At 57.9% G+C, this 18,944-nt stretch overlaps 1 protein-coding gene across 3 annotated transcripts in view; it reads right to left on the reverse strand.

Moving 5' to 3' along the window:
* Positions 1–1,905: 1,905 nt before the first annotated feature.
* The window catches only part of MLPH (melanophilin), a 43,761-nt gene continuing 26,722 nt past the window's right edge, over positions 1,906–18,944 (reverse strand). For 2 of the 3 annotated variants that reach the window (XM_060301664.1, XM_070045884.1), the window contains 8 exons: positions 17,422–17,561; positions 9,764–9,994; positions 9,395–9,550; positions 7,921–8,013; positions 6,978–7,055; positions 5,443–5,500; positions 4,861–4,961; positions 1,906–3,363 (listed from right to left, as the gene is read on the reverse strand). In XM_060301664.1, the coding sequence (XP_060157647.1) occupies positions 3,319–3,363; positions 4,861–4,961; positions 5,443–5,500; positions 6,978–7,055; positions 7,921–8,013; positions 9,395–9,550; positions 9,764–9,994; positions 17,422–17,561 (902 nt within the window). In that variant the 3' untranslated portion in view covers positions 1,906–3,318. The remainder of the gene's footprint in view (positions 3,364–4,860; positions 4,962–5,442; positions 5,501–6,977; positions 7,056–7,920; positions 8,014–9,394; positions 9,551–9,763; positions 9,995–17,421; positions 17,562–18,944) is intronic. The other variant, XM_070045885.1, reaches the window with a different exon arrangement.

Raw genomic sequence — 18,944 nt, forward strand, 5'->3', positions numbered from 1 at the left:
CACATGTGGAGGTAGGTGGAGGCTGGAGGGATGCAGCCACAAGCCTCGGACCACTGCAGCCCCCAGGACCTGGAAGAGGCAAAGGCCAGTTTCTCATAGAGCTTCTGGAAGGAGGGCGGCCCTGCACACACCTTGATTTTGGACTTCGGTCCCCTGTGAGAGAACACAGTTCTGCTGCTTGAAGCAGCCCAGGTTGTAGTAATCTGTTCAAGCAGCTGCAGGGCCCATCGAGGTCAGGCTGGGGGCGGTGCCCGATTCCAAGGCACAGCGTACTCGGTTTCTGCCAAGATGGTGAGTTAATGTGAGGTGCTGGCTCCTTTCACCGAACAGAATCTGCAGAAACCATTGAGTAAGAGAACAAACAATCCTAGGCTTTGAGAAGGGCCCTCAGGGAGGCCGAGAGCCGCTTGGGATGGAAGGTTTGGGGCAGTGGTGGCAGCAGCTGGGGTGGAGGGAGACTGAGGTGAAGATAAAGGAGACAAACATCGTCTGGTCCTTCCACGCTGCTCAGCACTGCCTGGGGACGGTCCTTGCCAACCCTGCGAGACTAAGGTCAAGGCAGTCCTGCACCTGTGGGGTCCGCAGCCTGGACCAGGGGTCAGCACAGATTTTCCATAAAGAGCCAGACGGAAATGTTCGGGTTTGTAGCACAAGAGCAACCACAGACACAAGGAAGCATGTGGACCTGGCCAGACTTGCTGACCCGGCCTGGACCGCTGGAGTGGGCAGCCTCGGGAGGGAGCAAGGGCGGAGGAGCTTTGGAGAAGAGAGAAGGGCTGCCCTGCCTGGACATCGTCGCTCCAAACCCACAGGACTGTGGACCCCAGGCTGGGGAGCTGTCTCCTCTCAAGGTTCCCAGGGGCTCAAAGGAGAAGGCAAAGGGGGCCAGCAGTCGGGTTCATGGTGGCCATCCTGATGTCCTGGGCTGCCCAGGCACGGCTGACAGAGCAGCCAGCACTCCCAGGGGACGTGAGTCCTCAAGTCACAACGATGGTCTCAAGAGAGCAATAACACACTGGACCACTCGTAACACTGGCAACAGAAGCACGGCTTCCACGCAACACCACAGGGTTGTAAGATAAGCACGACGAGGGCACTGAGGTGACGGGGGCACGAGGCATGTGAAGCCAGATCTGACATCCTGGAAATAACCGAGCGGACATTTGGTGTAAAAATATACCCCAAATAAGGGACACAGCCGCTGACGGGACGGAAGGGCTGGGGCATACGCAGAAGTCAGAGTCGCCAGCTTTTCCCGACAGAATGTGAGGGTAAAGCGTTGGCCGGAGCCCCTGGGAGCACGGAGTTGACCTGAGTGGATGCAGCAGGGTTTGGGGGTAAGATCGGAGTTCAGTAGGATGGGCTGACTTTGAGATGCCAGAGGAAGAGGCAGCTGGTCTGTGGTGGGGACCTCGGGGGGTCTGGGCTGCAATCCAGCCACAGGTGCCTAAAGCCGTGGGACCTGATGGGGATGGAAAGGAGATTCGACATCAAGGGGCCGAGAGGGGCTGAGGAACCAGCGCAGGAGCTGGGAGAATTCACATCCCCGGCACCCCGGCCGCTGCCCACAACATGGGTGCAGGTCCCTGGGCCATGCACACCGTCCGGGGCCTCTGCAGTGCTGCAGAGAGAATGAAAGAGTGAGTGTAGCCCTGACCCTAATCGGAGACCCCAGCGAGAGGCCTTCTGAAGGAGGGACGGATGTGCTTCCAGGTTGGAAGCTCTCTGAGCTCAAGTTAGCAACGGAGCTAAGTGGCCACTACGGTTCCGGGGCACAAGGCCTCACGTGCCTGCTGCATCACACCCAGGGCAGTGCTGCAGGCCAGCCGGGACTGCCTCTTCCTTGATGCTAGGAACTCACACTGACTTTAGTTTACTCTGTGAATAAGGAGGGGTGCACGGAGACAAGGATGGATCCTCTTTGGCTTACTGGAATCCTTTAATCATTTTCAGCGTTGAATTAGGAGCTGACTATTTCAAGCAGCTTTCATTCTGAGAAGGAGTTTCAGAGCCATCTTTTCTGCAAATCCCAGCACAACCTGAAGCCTAGTCATTCAGATCAACTCAGATGCTGATTCGGAAAAGCGCACTGGAGCTGCCACGGGCCAGCCCGTCGATGACACGGTCTCTGCGGTGACCGTGATGCTATAGGCTCAGTGGAAACGCGAAGGGAGCTCGTGATGCAGAATCTGTAAACCATGGGTGGGGCTGTGTCCACAGTCAGTCTTCGTATCAAAGGCTCTTGGGCATCATTTATTCACCTCTTCTTTCAGTTACCACAGAACACAGACACCAAACCACTTGAGAGAACAACTCAAAGCTGACCCAGTCACTCCAGAACGTATCAGGATCACAGGGGAGGCTGCCTCACACTCGGGGCTCTGTTCCCTCCTCTGCAAAGTGCGCTGTTCCGAGGACTCAGTAAACCGGTCCCTCTGAAGCACGCAGCCGTGCTCAGCGAGGGGAGACAGGGTTACTGTGCTCAAGGCGGCTGTGGAGGGGGTCCCAGCGGGCTCCCCTTCAAGCTGGATGAGCCACACAGACACCCAGACTGTCCGAGGCTGAGCAGGACTTGGAGATCCTCTGCGGACCGACGGCAAGTGGCCTCCTGGATTCCACCGCAGCGAGTGGCAGTGCCAGGCTGGGCCCCGCCCGTCCAGGCTCCGCCAGTGCCTCCCGGCAGGCGGTCTGCACCTGCACCCGGGCTTTGAGCAAATGCTCACTTGCTGCCGCTGGCATGCTCTGTCCTCGACCACAGTGTGCTTTCTCCCAGCCTGTGAAGCACAGGCTGGGAACTTGCAGACTAGGTGTGTTTGTGTGAGGAGATGCGGGGGTCTATCCCTCCCTCTTATTCAGATGGACATGAGCTCAGTGACTTGTCCTGATGTCCAGTCGCACCCACACACCTGCCCTGGCTCCGACAGACACAGTCAGGAGTGTACAGATGGCTGGTGCGGTCACTGAGTCACCCCTTTTCCATTCTGGTCATGAAAGCAGCATAAGAAAGCCAGCAGTGAAAGGGCTAGAAGATCACTGAACAAAAGCTTCTTTGTGTCCTTCAGAAAGCTTAAACCCTAAAGGAGAGACGCGTCAGCCTAGATGTTTCTCACGGATCAGAGCAGGTGGGCAGGGGCGCCTTGGAGGTCATCAGAGAACGTGGGTGAAGAGCTGACGGGCTGAGAACCGCCGTCAGCTCACAGACGGGGTTTCTTCTCATTCCTCCACTGGGCTGCGTGCATTGGAAAACGCGGGGCAGGTGGAGGGACACGGAGGCTGAGGTGGAGGGAAAGGACCAGCGCCACTCCTGCTCTGTCCCGTTCAGACGAACCTCCCGTTTAAGGGCTGGTGGGTCATCACGGGTTTCTGTGAACACACATGGACACGTCAGCATGCACAGGTGGGTACGCACACAGATACACGGGCGAGAGCACACGCACACTCACGCAGGCGTGGGCACAGAAATACACGGGCGAGCACAGAGGAACATGTAAACACACAGGTGTGCACACAGGTAGACACGCACTTAGCTATATGACTGTGTGTACATAAAAACACACACGGCACGTACACAGACACACACACGGGAGAGCACACAGACGCGCACATGGGCTTGCTGGCCAGGAGGCATCGGTCAACCCCCTGCCGGGTTTTTTTTTACTCAACCTCTTTCTGCCTGTTTCCCCAGCTATGGGTCAATGACACCGACCCTCATCAAATGGGCTGTAAGGACGGCAAGTATGTGACGATCTAAAGCTCTGAAGCACGGAAGGTGCGTTCGAATTTGAAAGCGTGTAGACTTTCAAGACCCCGCTGGTGATTTCTTATCGCCCGCCATCAGCCCCTGGGGATGGCCACGCTCTGGCCACGGTCCAGGCGGCCTCTTCCGGGCTCAGGTGGGGCCTGGCAGGGAGCCTCTGCCCTCTGTCCTTTCCTGTCGTCTGGGGCGGCCTAACGCTGGCTGTATCGGACACGTGTGCCCCATCTCCCCGTCTGCCGACACAAGGCTCGCACACAATCATCAGCAATGAGTACTGTGAGAAACTTTGAAAACCCGATTAAAAACGGAGTTTGTGGAAAGAACAGAGCAGTCGCTCCGTCTTCCTGGACAGCGAAGCCGTCGACTCAGACTCTCGTAACCGGCATGAAGCCATAATGACTGCTGGGTGGTCGCAGTGTGGACAGCTGTGGGGATGGGGGTGTTTGCACCTGACGTAGGCCACTGAGACCTCATGCCCACCCCTGGGACGTGGGCATGACTCTGGGGTCCCTAGAGGTCAGCTGTCTCTCGCCGTTGCAGCCCTGTGTCTGTGGGGTGCCGTGGGCACCCAGGCAGCTGACACGCCCGTCAGAAAAGCTGGTGCTTTCACCAGGCTCTCGTGCGGCTGCAAACACCAAGGACCGTGGTGCCAGAGAAGGGTGTGCAAGGTGCACTTCTGCGGGCATCAAGGCCATGACCCCGCCAGTACAGCCTGATGTCCCCTGGGCTTTGGGAGGCACTTCACGTTCTTTCTGCAGAGAGCCCTCTCCCACGGAAGTCGGGGGACAGCCTTGACGCCGGCACCTGCACAGGTGGTTCAGCTGAATGACCTTTACAGCGCTGGGTGGGCAGGTGGGGCTGCGTGGGGAGTCCTCACTGCCTCATGCGCTGTCCCCGTCCCCAAGCCCAGAGCCCCCCGGGGCCAGGCGACCCCGTCACTGGTACACTGTGTACCTTTAAGAAATGTTTCTGTTTTCCTTTAGACCTTTTGCTGATTTTACTATTCCTGTTAGTGTACCCCAATTCTTTACTTTGCAAACTTAAAATCAACATGTCAATCTGAGAGAATTTTAAAGCCGCCTCAGTGAAAAGAGAAAACTTACTGCAACGCTGTGGTTGGCGGTTTCCTTCCTGCCACTGGGGTTTCTCTGTGTCAGGGATCCGCGGGACACGGACTTCCGATCGAAAGAGGCATCATCTTTGTCTTTGAGGAAAACAGGAGGCGGGGGTGCTTATTAATCACAAACTTACCCCAAACAAGTGTCTTTGCTTCCTAAGAAATTTTAAAAGGAGCATAAAAACAAATGTGCCGTCCAGGACGAAGCTGATGTCCTCGTCACCACCAAGACATCAAGGCGGGCTAATTACGTCCTGTGCGCTCTAGAAGGTGGGGAGCTTTGCACCATTATTAGCACGATTTACATCGCAGGACAAGGAAACCACCGCTGCCACCACCGTCAACACCCTTATGTGCTTCAGGCAGCAAATTCCAGGTATCCAGACACCACGTCACTGCAACGGTCCCTGAGGGTGGCCCGAGGGTAATGGAGTGTCCTTCGGGCATCAGTGGCATGACATGCCGGGTCCCACGGGTTACGCAGAAATATGGGGCCCCGACTGGCCATTTTCATGCCCCTGAGCTCACCTCCCAGGCCTGGGGGACGAGGGAAGCAGGTGACTCTTACCTTGACTTCTGGGGTGATCACTGAGCTTTCTCCTCACAGGATAGGGTACAGCCACCACCTGGAAGAAAGAAGCCGTCTCTGGGCGTCAGTACCTTGCTGTAATTGTTAGGAACACCGGGGAGCTAGGTTTGGATTTCTCATCATTCCTGCAGATTCGGATTAATCAGGGCAACTCTCTTCTGTTCCTGGGCAAAATTTGAACTTTTAACGATATTAAAATGCACGCTATCAATACATTATGCAACAAATGCCGGAATATAAAAGAGCTGCTTAGCTTTCGGAGAGCTGCAGCCTTGGGTGGGTACAGCGGAAAAGCCCAAGTTCCAGCCCCACAGACAGGTTCAAATCCTATCGCTACCCCTCACCACCGTGACAAGGACGATTTACATCTTCTCTCCGAACTGTCTCCTCATCTGGAAAATGGGTCAGCAGCCCCTGTACAGGATATTGGAAGATTAACTGTACCTAATACATTCTCAGCGCCCCATGGCGGCTGGGCCCCCCACCTTTCTTTCCCTGCCCCTTTCCTGTTGCTCACCTCTCTACTCTGGGCTAATTCATTCGCTGTTTTGCCTCTTCAAGGGGGAAGCTGAGAGCAAAACAGCCTGACTCCCTGGAAGTCCTGCCAATGCCTGACTCCCTGCGATTCAGCCTGGCTGGTTTTGTGGGCTGTACCAGGAGGCTGGCTGCAGACACGTTCAGGCTGGGCTTCCCGGGACAGGTCAGGGAAGACCACAGCCCCGAGAAGAGGGTCAGGGTGGGGCTGGGAGGCCGGACTGAGACCGCCTGTCGCTGGTCTGTGTGGTCTCAATCCAGTATGTCTACCTCCCCCACCCTCAGGCTCCGCACTGGAGCAACAGGGGCGATATCCACACCTGCTTACCAGGTTGTTTGAACATCAAATGGAAGGACGGAAAAAAAATACCATTTTTAACTACGAAGAGCTACCCACTGCTGTTGTCACGAGAAGCACAAATGACTAGGTGCTCATCACAGCTCACAAGGGGCGTATCAGGCAGCAGGCAGGACCCGGAGCAGACGGCCTGCTCTGTGCGTCCCGCCCATACCCCGCGTCCATCCTTGTGCCGTTTCGCGCACACCGGCTCCCGCGCTTCGCTCCCACGGCCGGGACCCGCGGCTCCCAGGGGAGGCCCGTCCCCGGGCCCTGGAGCCTGCTACGTCTGTGAATGTTCGTCACCCAGGACAGGGGGGCGTGGGGGGCAGTACGTGCCCAGCACCCGGCCCCCGTGATGTGCACTGTCTCCAGGGCTCTGTGTTCCTCTCAGCCAGTTCCCCTGCCTGGGGTCTGCCCTCTGCCCTCTGTCCCACCCTCCCACTCCCCTGGCTGGGCTTTCCTGGATTTTCCCCGACAGACACCCTATGGGGAGACCAGCCTGTGAGACTTGCCAGGTTTCTAAAGTCCCAATGTTTCAGCTCCACCCCCCGCCCCCTCCGTACTTGTCACGCTTCTGGAAAAGTCGGGCCAACCGTTCACCCGCTTCCAGCCTCTCGAGCTTGGATGTAGTGACACGTACCTCGACCTCATCTGAAGGGTCTGCACGCGGATTCTTAGGACTCTGGCCCAACTTCCCAACAAGCTGGGGAAGAAATACCTGGAGAACAGGGAAGGAGCCCGTGCTTATGACTGCTCGTCTGGCCTCCTGCCACAGGGCGGGCGGGCAGGACACACGGAGGGTGTTCTCTTTAGTCCTCGGTCTGGAAGGCCGGGACGGCACGGCGACACCCACAGAGCACACACCACTCCAGGGCTCTGCGCCCAGGGCTGCTGGGTTTAGCAAATTAAAGTACAGAACGCCCAGCTGGCTTTGAACTTCAGATAAACAATGATTAAATTTTTTTAGTGTAAGTATGTCCCAGATATTGCACGGAAATACTTATACTAGAAGATGACTTGCTGTGAATCTGAAATTCAGATTTGATTGGGCATCCCGGCAGCCGCATCTGGGCCTCCCCTAAGAGCATTTATCATCCTTCTGCCAGATTTCCTCATACTGTGATCTGTCTGGAGACTCCCGACTTGAATCGGGGGGGAAGGATGTTGGTCTCAGGTCTCTGTCGTGGGCAGGTCCCCATCCTGCTACCGTCACACCCGCCTTGCAAAGCGCTTTTATGAAGGCCGCCAACACGAGGTGCTGTCCAGCCTGCTTCCTTTGGACTTTAAAGCGTGTGTGTGTGTGTGTGTGTGTGCGTGTGCGTGTGCGTGTGTGTGTGTGTACCACGTGGCTGTGTTTCCAATTCTCACGCAGGAGCTGACGGTCCCCCCATATAGCACTCTTTTCCGTTAGAAACAACACTAGCAAATGAAAAGGAATCCCAGCGCAGCCCACAGGTCACTGACTGCAGAAACATGAGGCTGGCAGATTAAGGAGGAGGGCGGTGGCTGCCCCGGGGGCTCTCACTGCCAGGCCCCGGGCTGCCCTGTGCTCCTGGCCAGGGCCCTGCGGCCCCTCCACTCACCGGGAGGCTGGATTTCTTCCGGGGCTTTGCCGAGGTCCTCACAGTGAGCCCTGCAGCCTGCAAGGCTGCAATCCTGTACTCGATATCTGACACCTGGCGGAACCACAGACAGACAGACAGATGTCACTTGGACATCCTTTCAACATCACAGGACAGGAGGAGCTGCTGCCCCCGATTCACCGATTTCATCGTGCTTCCCCTAAGATGGGCGACCCGCCCAGGGCCACTTCCTGGGCGCCCCATTTCCATCCGTCTTCCATGGCTGTCGGGAGGGTCACCCCCAAGCGGGGGAAGGGGCTCCATACATTTTCTGGGGGCTCATCCATGAGGGATTGAGGGAGGGGTAGTGACGGGGGGAGAGCTGAAGGCAGAGGCTTCTGGGAACAGGAAACGGGCCCCCTTCAGGCCCGTCCAGATCCCTCCCACAGCCCCCAACCCTTCTCACGGTCCTTGGGGCTCTCTGGAATCTGCTCTCCTCCCAGACACTCCCCTTCTCATTCCTGGGCTCTGGCGCAGGGCTCCACTGCGGATCCCCGAACACGCCACATTCGACACCGCCTCGGGGCCTTCGCCCGGCTGCCTTCTTGTATTATCCCTTCCCGACCACCCTTCGAGGCAGCCCCATCCGAGCGCTCCCTGGGGCTACCCTCTCCTCAGCCTCGTCGACTTGTTCTGTCTCCTCCCACTAGAAGCACAAGCTCCAGGAACGCAGGGGCTTGCTCTGAGGTGCTCATAGCTGCATCTTTTGTGTCTACACAATGCCCGCCGTACTTGGGATCCCGACTGAGAACTGCTGGCTCCATAGGAAGGAATAAATGAACGCAAAGTTCTCAGGCTCACGTGCGCCCCCTAAGGTGCACGGCCTGGGGAGGCGCCCCTTCTTCCTTGGGGACGGAAGGACACTTGCTGAAGAGAAAAGAAGCTGGAATGAATGGACAGTGGGTGCTGGGTCCCCTGCACTCGGACGGGCAGACCTCCTCTCCTCTGGGGTCAGCAGGGGGAGGGCAGAGCAGAGCCCAATCACCTTGACTGTCTCTGGGAGACCCTGGCTCTGTCCTTTGACCTTTGCACACCACTAACACACCTCCTACCCTAACTCAAGCGCGGGACCCAAGTTTACAGGATGCCCCTCCGTCAGAGTCTGGTCCTGAGCCCCGGGGCTGTCCTAAAATCTAAGCCTGCTTCTGGAGAAGCCCCCCTCATGGGGCAGGGAGGGGTAAGTGTCAGCATCTTCCTTCCGTGGCTGAAAACGCCACCTGTCTCTTGTCAACCTAAAAGGGAAATGGGCAGGGCTGCGGCACAGGGCGTGGCGTGGAGAGTGATTCCACGGAAAGCCCCAGGAGCCTGTCCTGGAGCCGACAACGTGGGCTCCCTGTGTGTGAGCCCTTCGGGGGGCTGACCACCCTTGCCAGGCCTCCAGGGCCCCCACTATCTATCTGGGGGAGCCACCTGCTCCCGGGGCCGCCGGGGCTACCTCGCTCTCTGTCCGCTGCACCTGAGAGGCCGTGGCGGCCACTCTGTCCTCCAGCTGCGACAGCTCCTCGTCTGTGGTCCTGCTGGGCTGCACGGGGTCCTGGGGGCCCCGGGCCCCCTTCTCCCGGCTGGGCGTCTGGCCTGCAGCTGTGCACACCTAGGAGAGGGAAGCGCCGCACGTGACCACCAGCGGGGGAGACCGCAGGGCTCGCCCCAACGCACGTCCCATCCTGAAGGTGCCCCTTTCACTACGCCAGGAGCTGCCTGGCCAGCCGGGCAGCCCGCGGTGGGGCGCCGTGCGCAGCTGGGGCCAGGCCCCCCCGGCCCCGCCTCCGAGTGCGTGCTGCCGGGGTCGCTCAGGCAGCCTCACCTCCGGGGCGGCCCCGGGGGGGTCCTCGCTGGGGACGCTGCTGCCCTGCTCCGCCCCTCCGTCCTTGCCCTCCTCCTCGGATGAGGCCCGCTGGTCACCGGCGCGGCTGATCAAGGCCTCCAGTCTTCTCTTTAGGGCCGCCTCTTCCACGTCGGCGCCTGTGGGCTTGCTGCCAACTGGACACTGAGATGGACGAGTGGCTGATCTCAGCCGGTTGGTCACCTGGAAGCGCTGAAAGCAGAAGCAGGGCTCCGGAAAGCACCGGCCCCCAGCACCCCGGGGGCTTGGCCGGAGCTGCGGCCTCATCTATGCCCCACACGAGCTCGGCCAAGGGGCCCGCGCCGCCTGTGCTCCAGAACCAGGCCCCGAAGGGTGGGATGTTCCTGGCGATCCTAACAGCACCCAGGCCACCTGAGACGCACCATTTTTCAACTTCTGTTCCCAAACTGGGTCCCCAAGCCACTTCTTAGGGTTTAAGCATCCTCATGGCGCCAAACCAAGACCTCAGCCCGGACTGTCTGCATCCGCCAGCTGAGGCCACGGGGTGCTGACAAGTCTGTTCTGGGGGTTTTTCTCGGTCGTCCCGTGATAAGACTGAAGTACACGACGGCCGTGTGGCCTCAAGCATCACCCGAGGGCTCGGGGTGGGTCCTGAACTTGCATAAACGCTACAGCACTCATGTCCACTGTCCATGCTATGTCTCTGTGTACCAGGCTCTGTGTCCACGGTCTCTCCCACGAGCCTCCTGTCGGCTTTGCAAAGGAATCGTACTCCTAGACGCGGGTCTGGAGCTGACTGAGAAGTGTCTACAGTGTACTTGTGACTCTTGGAAAACTGCAAAGTTGTGTGAACCTCTCAGTGATGTTTTCCATGACACAGTGAGTAGCACCCTTTGCCACTCACCCCTTCCTGAATCTAGCGCCAGGGAAGTTTGCCACCCAGGGTGGACTTGGAGGAGATTCATACAGCCCAGGATATCTATTTATCTGCCTTGGCTGGTGAGAAACTCAGAGCTAGACAGCGCTCATTTCTGGAAATCTCTTCTCCGAAGTTTAGCTAGGCCTCTGTTTCTTGAAATTATTTTTCAGGGTTGTATTCTTTTTTTTTTTTCGTTACGCGGGCCTCTCACTGCTGTGGCCTCTCCCGTTGCGGAGCACAGGCTCCGGATGCGCAGGCCCAGCGGCCATGGCTCACGGGCCCAGCTGCTCCGCGGCATGTGGGATCCTCCCGGACCGGGGCACGAACCCGTGTCCCCTGCATTGGCAGGTGGACTCTCAACCACTGCACCACCAGGGAAGCCCCAAGGTTGTATTCTTTGGTCATAATTTTCTAAGTCTCTATAAGGGGGTGGGAGTCCCTCATTGATTCCAGCTCTTACCCTAATTCTACAGGTGGGGAAAGGATGCTCAGAGCCCCTCCTTTGCCCGGCCTCACTCAGTAAGCATCATACCAGGACCTAGACTGCAGTAAGCTCTGGCTGCTACCCGTTCCTGCACTCCAGCCAGCGGTTCACTGAGCAGCTATGTGTTTCATCTGCCTGTGGACACGAGCTTCATGTGAAGGCATTCAGTGTGTCGGTTTTAAGAAGTGACCAGAGTCATGTGAAAAAACCAGAAAAATGGCCAAATTATCCCAACTGCCCTTTACAGCCAAAATGACTTGCGAGGGGGTAACGAGATTTAAAAGTTAAGGGCAGGGACTTCCCTGGTAGCAAAGTGGTTAAGAATCCACCTGCCAATGCAGGGGACACGGGTTTGATCCCTGGTCCGGGACGATCCCACATGCCACAGAGCAACTAAGCCCGTGCGCCACAACTACTGAGCCTGAGCTCTAGAGCCCGTGCACCACAGCTACTGAAGCCCGTGTGCCTAGAGCCCGTGCTCCCAACAAGAGAAGCCACAGCGATGAGTAGCCCACGCACTGCAACAAAGAGTAGCCCCCACTCGCCGCAACTAGCGAAAGCCCGCGCGCAGCAACGAAGACCCAACACAGCCAAAAAAAAAAAAAAAAGTTCAGGGCAATTCCATCCCACAGAGCTTGCTCAGGCCAAAACCCTGGTGTCATCTGACCCCTCTCTTTCTCTCGTCCTGAATCCATCCCCACTGGCTCTGCCTTCAACAGGTACCCAGGGTCCACCTCCCATCACCTCTGCTGCCCTGCCTGGTTCACCCGCCACCTTGTCCTGCCTGGACGATCCACCAGCCTCTTAACTGGCCTCCCGTTTCCACAGCCTGTTCTCAGTTTGCCAGGCAGAGGGCTCCCTGGGGGTCGGCGGGGGGACGTGAGCAGGGAGGCCGGTCGCTCATTCACTCACTGGCTGCCTCTCCTTCGGCCCACAAAGCAGACGTCAGAGTGTGAGGTGAGCGTCCCCCCAGGACCGCCTTCCGGGACTCTGAGATCCCCCTCCCCGTCCCTTCCTTCGGGGAGTGAGTCACCCGCTGACGATGCTGCTGGGAGGGGGGCTTCTGCACCACGACGTTACTCACACCCCCAGTGCCTGTCGGGCTGCCTTCCGCCCCCTCGGCCCCGGGTGCTCCTGCCAAGCAGAGGGCAGTGCTGGCTATCACTTAATTTTCTCTGTGAATGGCACCAAGCAGCCTCGCAGACGAGTGCCGAGGGCTGGAGTGAGCTGACGGGGAAGCGGCACGTCTACTGGGACCCCTTTCTACAGGCTCCCAATTTCCCGAAGATGCTCAAAAAGCAAATCTCCTCAGAGGCCCCAACGGGTGAAGAGAACCCCTGTGACGTTCGGAGGGTAGATTCTATTGGGTCTGCTGGGAATAAATCTTTCAGAGCAAATGAGGTTGAGAAACTTCAGAATCCCCTTGAGAAATGGGAACCTGAGGCCACCCCAGGCAGGAGCTGATGAGGGTGTGGGGTGGGGATTTATGAGCTGCTGTCAGAAGGGGGCGCTGCTTCTACCTGGTAAATAAAAACCCCACACATACAGACACACACACACACGCACGCATGTCCAACACACATGTATGCATACAAACACATATACACGTGATGGCAGCTGGCCAGCATGACAGGATACAGCTGGGGTGACCAAGGTATCCAAGTTTGAACCCCGAAAGCCCTATGTCCTGGGAACCCTTCGGCCCCTGGCAAAGAGGGGCACGGGTTGCCCTGGTGATGCTGGTGGGGGAGAGCGAGGCCCAGAGGGGGATCTGGGTCAGCCTCCAGGACGGGGTGGAGGCAGCCTGGGGTCTGGGTGGCTGGGGGTGAGCCCTGGGGTCCTGCGGGCTACCGGGCCTGCGTGGGGGACACCTGTCACAGACTCAGGTGAGAAGGCCTGTCCTGAAAGCATCCTGAGGGGCAGAGGGCCTCTCCCAGACCTGCGCAGGGGCGCTTCAGAGTGTGTTCCCTGCCGGCCACGGGCTCTGGAGTTCCCCTCCTGAGAGCCTGGGCCTGTTTCCTCAGCTAAAAACCGGGGACTGAAACTCTGTCTCTGGGTCAGCCTGGCCCCGCCGGCCCACAGAGGGTGTCAGAGGAGGGCACCTCCGTGGGTGAAGGTGGCTGTGGCCCTGGGGGCGCGTGGCTCCCACTGCCCACCCCAGCTGCCACCGGAGCTGATCTCCAGAGCCCTTGGGCGCTGCAGGGAGGGGGCCGGGTGCTGAACCAGGGCCGTGGCTCAGGCAGACTCGAGGCAGGGCCTGAGCATCGCCGCCCCTACGCCCACAGCTACCCGGCTGTCTGTCTGTCTCTCAGACGCACATGTGCATTAGACCAAGGGTTCTGTTCCATTCACTCCCCAGAAGGTGGCCCCTGTGCGCTGGGTACACCCTCACACACAGGGTGGGCAGGAGACCCCTGCCCGCTCCAACGGCCTGGACCCCCAGGCCGGATACTGCAGGACCAAGCGAGGTCCCCGGGTCTTCGCTGCTCTGACTTCCCAGCCCCTCTCTCGTTACATCCGCACCAAAGGCTCCACACCTGCGCCCCTCTGAGTTCTGCACCTTTGGCTGGGCCCACAGATGCCCAGGCTCTGCGCACAGCGGACAGCAGGGGCCTGGACGGGGCAGACGCCCCCCCCCCAGCTGTAGCACAGCGGACGGCAGGGGCCTGGACGGGGCAGACGCCCGCCCCCCCCTCAGCTGTACGGTGGAAACCCGTTCAGCTCTCTGAGCCCCATGCATGAGCTCCCAATCGAGAGTCTTCCTTGCAAAGCCCGTGTTGGTGCCTCAACCTTCCTTAACAAAGGGGCTTCAGTGGGTCAGCAGGCGGTCCCCAGCTGACATGTACTTGTTCCGCTCAGAGATCTGCAGCAGAGGGAGGGAGTCAGTGGCTGGAGGACAGAGCCACTCCGGCCAGCAGGACACTGGCACCTACCACCTTGGGAGCACCAAATTCCCAAGCAGTGGAAGGAAAGGTCAGGTCACCATTCGTCATGTGCCCTGGGAAGGTAACTGTGAGGCCCATTTTCTGATAGCCGGGGTTCTGGAACGCCAAGCAGAAGCTGGGAGCGGTACCAGAAGCGGAGGCGGGGGGCGTTGGGAGGATGAATAAAGCAGGACAGGTGACACATTCAGCGTCACTGCCGTGGCGCAGCCATTGTCACTGCTGAACCTGAGGTGCACAGGAAGGTGTGAATTGATTATGCCAGGCTGCTCAAACTAAAAGTCAGAGCCCCGGGTCAGCGTGGGCCAGGAGGCCTGCCAGGTGATGACCTGAAAGTGCGACTGGCTCATACCTTGAGTCACCAGCTCTTGAGTCACCGGAGTCTATTAACTCCCAGGCCGGGAAATGAGAAAATCAATTCTCCTGTTTTCTTCCAAGCCCGGCAGATGCATCTGGCCTGCCATTATCTCCTCTGTGGTCCACCTTGTTTTAAAAGAGGGAGATGGCTCCAGCAGGCTGGTAAGACGCTTTTGCATTGTTCCGCAGGTAATTAGTTTGATCTTCACAGCACCGAGGGCTCTGAGTGGGCAAATCTGCCCAGAGAAGAACACAAGCTGAGAAGCTTCAACACGAGGGTTTCGGCGGGAGTGGCCCCAGCCTCGAGTGGCTGCTGGTAACTGAGACCAGCTGTGGGTGCACTCATGGCACCTGAGAGGCAGTGATCAATACCTGGGAGGGGGATGCTCAGCAGACAGTCGTGTGTCCCCGGGGAGCGTGGTGGGCATGAACCCACGGCAGGAGAATAAGAGCTGACCCAACCAGGGTCCGGCACCGGCACAGTGAAGTACCACCTCCAGAGCGAAAGAGAAAGGAAAGCATCCCACGACGAGAGCTCGGAAAGTTCTCGTCCTGATGGAGGAGGGACACGAGCTGGGGGCAGCACAGAGCCGTGGAGAGACCACAGCCCTCGGAATGGGAGGTGAGCTGCGGGCTGGTGGTTTTCTCTGAGCAAGAGAGCCTGTCTGCATGCCGCCAGGACAGCCTGGACGCGTCCCGGTTTTCCATCTGGGATCAAGAGCCGTTGGCCCCCTGTAGACACCCCCCAGCGAACACCTGTCTCTCAGGTGCTCAGGGGCCCAAAGTTGCTCGTGCCCCTCCCTTCGGCCCAAAGCGGGAGCCGCTCTGTCCCGTGTGAGCTCCGTCCAGGTAAATTACATGCTATCTGGACACACGGATGGCAACTTGGAATGAACTTCCACTGTTTCCAACTCGTTTGCAGCAAAACCCAGATTTACAATTTAGGAATGCAGTACAGACAGAGGAGGAAAATGAGCGACTGTAGTTTGGCACCAGTGAGGCTTTCGTGGGGAAACCGAGTCAGTGTCTTTAGCCTGCGCTCTTGGGGCACCAGGGGCTCACTACCCACCACACGGGGCAGGGTGCGTGCCAGGGCTCCGTTTCCTGCACCTCCTTGATCTCAGCCCCTTGGAAGCATCCGTCCTGGGTACCACATGCTGTGCTCTCTCTGGCCTCCCTCTCAGCATGAGTGATTATTTATAGAAAGTCTTTGCTGACTATCCCTCACCCAGAAAGTCCTGACCACGAAGACAGGCAACAGGTCAGGGGAGGACCATTCAGACTGACCCCAATAGAACATTATTCTCGAGAACTCTCGAATCCCCAAGGCATGTCTGTGAGTCCTGTAAGAGTCGGCCCTGGGTCTTCCCCGATGCACAGGGACGCTACTGCCCTCTGGAGGCCGCTCTTTACACTGCCTGATTCCCTTTTCACAAAGATGCAGGTGAAGTCAGAGGAAGTAAATAAAGGCAAGAGAAAGAAATGAAGAAGAAGAATTCCAGAGACAAGATACAAGCATGAAACAGAGAGTAATTTTCAAGGAGGCATAAAGGATGACTGGTGTCAGTAGGACTAAATACCGCGATATGTGTTTTACTGAACGTCACTAAAGCTGCTAAATTAAAAACTTGCTGAAAATAGACAGTTTAATTCTAGTCTTTATCCCATTGTCTTCTGGCCTGGACACTGGGAACTTCTCTGCCAGTGGTGGTTCTGCCACCCAGGGAGGTCTCTGTCTCTGCCCTGGGGAGGCCTCTGCCCCGGGGAGGTCTCTGTCTCTGCCCTGGGGAGGTGTCCGTCCTGGCCGCACTGGCCCTCCACCATCATCCCGCAGCCTTCCCAGGGGCCAAGCCAGTCACGCCCTGGTCTGAATCAAAGGACACTTCCTTGCATCAGCATCTCCCCTGTTCCATAAAAGAAGAGTGAGCCCCTGGGTTGAATGGCAGAGAGCGGGGTCTTCACTGCAGGCCTCCTGAGGGCCTTTCGTGCCCTGCTGTGCTCAGGGCAAAAGGTCAGTGGCTTCTCTCAGAGGCGGAGGTCGGAGCAGGGGGTACGTCCAGCCCCGGGGTCGGGCCATGCTGCCGGGTGATATTATAGGGAAGAGAGCCAGCTGGGCCTGCGGGCACTGACTCTGCAGGGGGAGACGCAGAGTTTAAAAACTCCATGCTTCTGCCCTGTTGACATTTTAGATCAATTTTAGAACAACAAAAAAACCTCCCAAAACAAATAACAAAACACCTGACACTGATCCACCAGAAAGCCATGCGAAGAAAGGCACCTTCTTGGCCTTCCCTGGTGGCGCAGTGGTTGAGAGTCCACCTGCCGATGCAGGGGACGCGGGTTCGTGCCCCAGTCCGGGAAGATCCCACATGCTGCGAAGCGGCTGGGCCCGTGAGCCATGGCCGCTGAGCCCGCGCGTCCGGAGCCTGTGCTCCGCAACGGGAGAGGCCACAACAGTGAGAGGCCCGCGTACCGCAAAAAAAAAAAAAAAAAAAAGAAAGGCACCTTCTACAAGTCAGGCGCTCCTCTTCGCAGATCATTCCCTTCCGGAGCACAGCTGTGAAGGGACTGAGGCTGGAAGGGCCCCTAACCTGTTCTAGGTCAGCTTAGACTGAGGAAGGGCCCCCCCAACGTCCGAGCCCGTGAAGGGTGAGCCCCGGGCAGATCAGAGGGGGAAGCGGGTGCGGACGGAAGCAGAGGGCTCAGCAAAGGCCGGGCCCGCTGGCAGCCCTGCTTGTTATCCCCAAGGCCCTGGAGAGCAGTCTGTAGCCTGTGGCTGCAGCGCTGGACCACACCCCTCGTCCCAGGGCTTCTGACATTGCACATCTCTGCTGAGCAGGCTTGTGCAGTTTTATAGTTTTGAAGTACTTTTAATTTCTCAGCAATGAACTGATGTTAAGGTAAAAAGGCACCACCCAAAGAAGCAACTAGAATGCATTCTTTCCGGCCGCCTTACCTGCTTCTCAGACAAGGTCTGGCCTCTCCGTCTGGGATGGTGAGAGGACACCCTCTGAGCCCAGACGCTTTCTTCATCTGAGGTGTCCACGTCGGCCAGATAGTGGGATGGGAGCTGCTCATTCCAGAGGACATTTGTTCCTTTGGAGGAAGAGTGGGTTTGGATTATTTGGAGTGAAAAGCTGAAAGCCAATGGGCATTTTCTCCAATGAAGAGAAATCAGAAATCGAAGAAAACGGAGACATGATTCTACTCCATTGATATTATGGGGCTGAGATCCCTAAACCAAGTAAGAATGGAACAGAGTCCACGGTCCCACACTCGGAATTTCAGGAGCAGAAGCCCCTGCCCCGCCAGCACTCACGGGGGGCTCCAGGGTAGGAAAGCCAGGTGGGCAAAGCAAATGTAATATAATTACATCACACGGACTTCCACGCGCCTCGGGTGTGGCGGACACGCGTCCCGGGAAGTTTCCACGAGTGGAGGTGACTTTGGGAAGTCTTTCCACATTGGTCACCGGGGACTGCTTTTCCTGCCAGCCTAGTGATTCGCAGACTCTCGTGGGCACGGGTCACCTACCGTGTGGCCTGAGACGCTTATTCCTGGGCTCTGTTGGTGGAAGAGCCCCATGTTCTCACCAGAAAGTACCCCCAGAGCTCCAGGTTGGCCTGGAGGGCACCACATCCAGCCGTGCCGGGAGGGGGAGGGCTTGACCCTCCTGTGAGGTGCCCCACAGGAGCCAGGGTCCCAGGAATCAGCTGCACGAGCTGTTTCTGTGCTTGACGTGCAGCCGGCCACATGGCCCTGCCAGCACCCTGAACGACTTGGGGGCAAGGCCCTGAGCTCCAGCTGAGACTCTGGCCCCGTGGACACTGTGGTTTCAGCCTGGGAGACGTGCGCTAATGACCTGGCGATGCCGTGTTGGATGCCTGGCCCCCGTAAGCTCATAAATGTGTGTTGTTTTAAGCTGGTAAGTTTGTGATGGGCCATTATGTCTCAAGGGCTAACAGATGCAACCAAGGGCTCAAGGGCTAACAGATGCAACCATCCCATTCAGAGGCCACAGCAGTGCGCTGAGTTAGGCACTAACCCTATTTTACAACGAGGAAACCGAGGCACGGCGGTTCAGAGGTTTGTTCAAGCACACACCACACTCCTTTACACCGCAGACCTTGTAGCTTGTCTGATGCACTATTAAGAGACAACACTGCCAATCTATCTCCAACACACTCTCTTCTACCACACTCGCTGTAAGACGCTCCCAATGTGAGACGAGGTGACAAATGTGTCTTAGAATCAATGAAATCGGGTGGTGAGTTGGTCGAAAGAGCTGGGCTTGAAACTCAGAGCTGCCTGCCTCCCGGGCGCATTTCCCAGCTCGATACCGTCTGTCTCAGCCTCTCCCTCTCCCCGCTGCCACCCCATCCACGTGCCGGGGTTGATTAGGGACCTGGGAGGAAGTGCGTGTGTCCGAGGCTTCATCCTGTGACTTGGTCGATGTAGATTCGTTTACTGATTGTTTAA

Source organism: Globicephala melas, chromosome 7, assembly GCF_963455315.2.
Source record: "Globicephala melas chromosome 7, mGloMel1.2, whole genome shotgun sequence".
NCBI classification, from domain to species: domain Eukaryota; kingdom Metazoa; phylum Chordata; class Mammalia; order Artiodactyla; family Delphinidae; genus Globicephala; species Globicephala melas.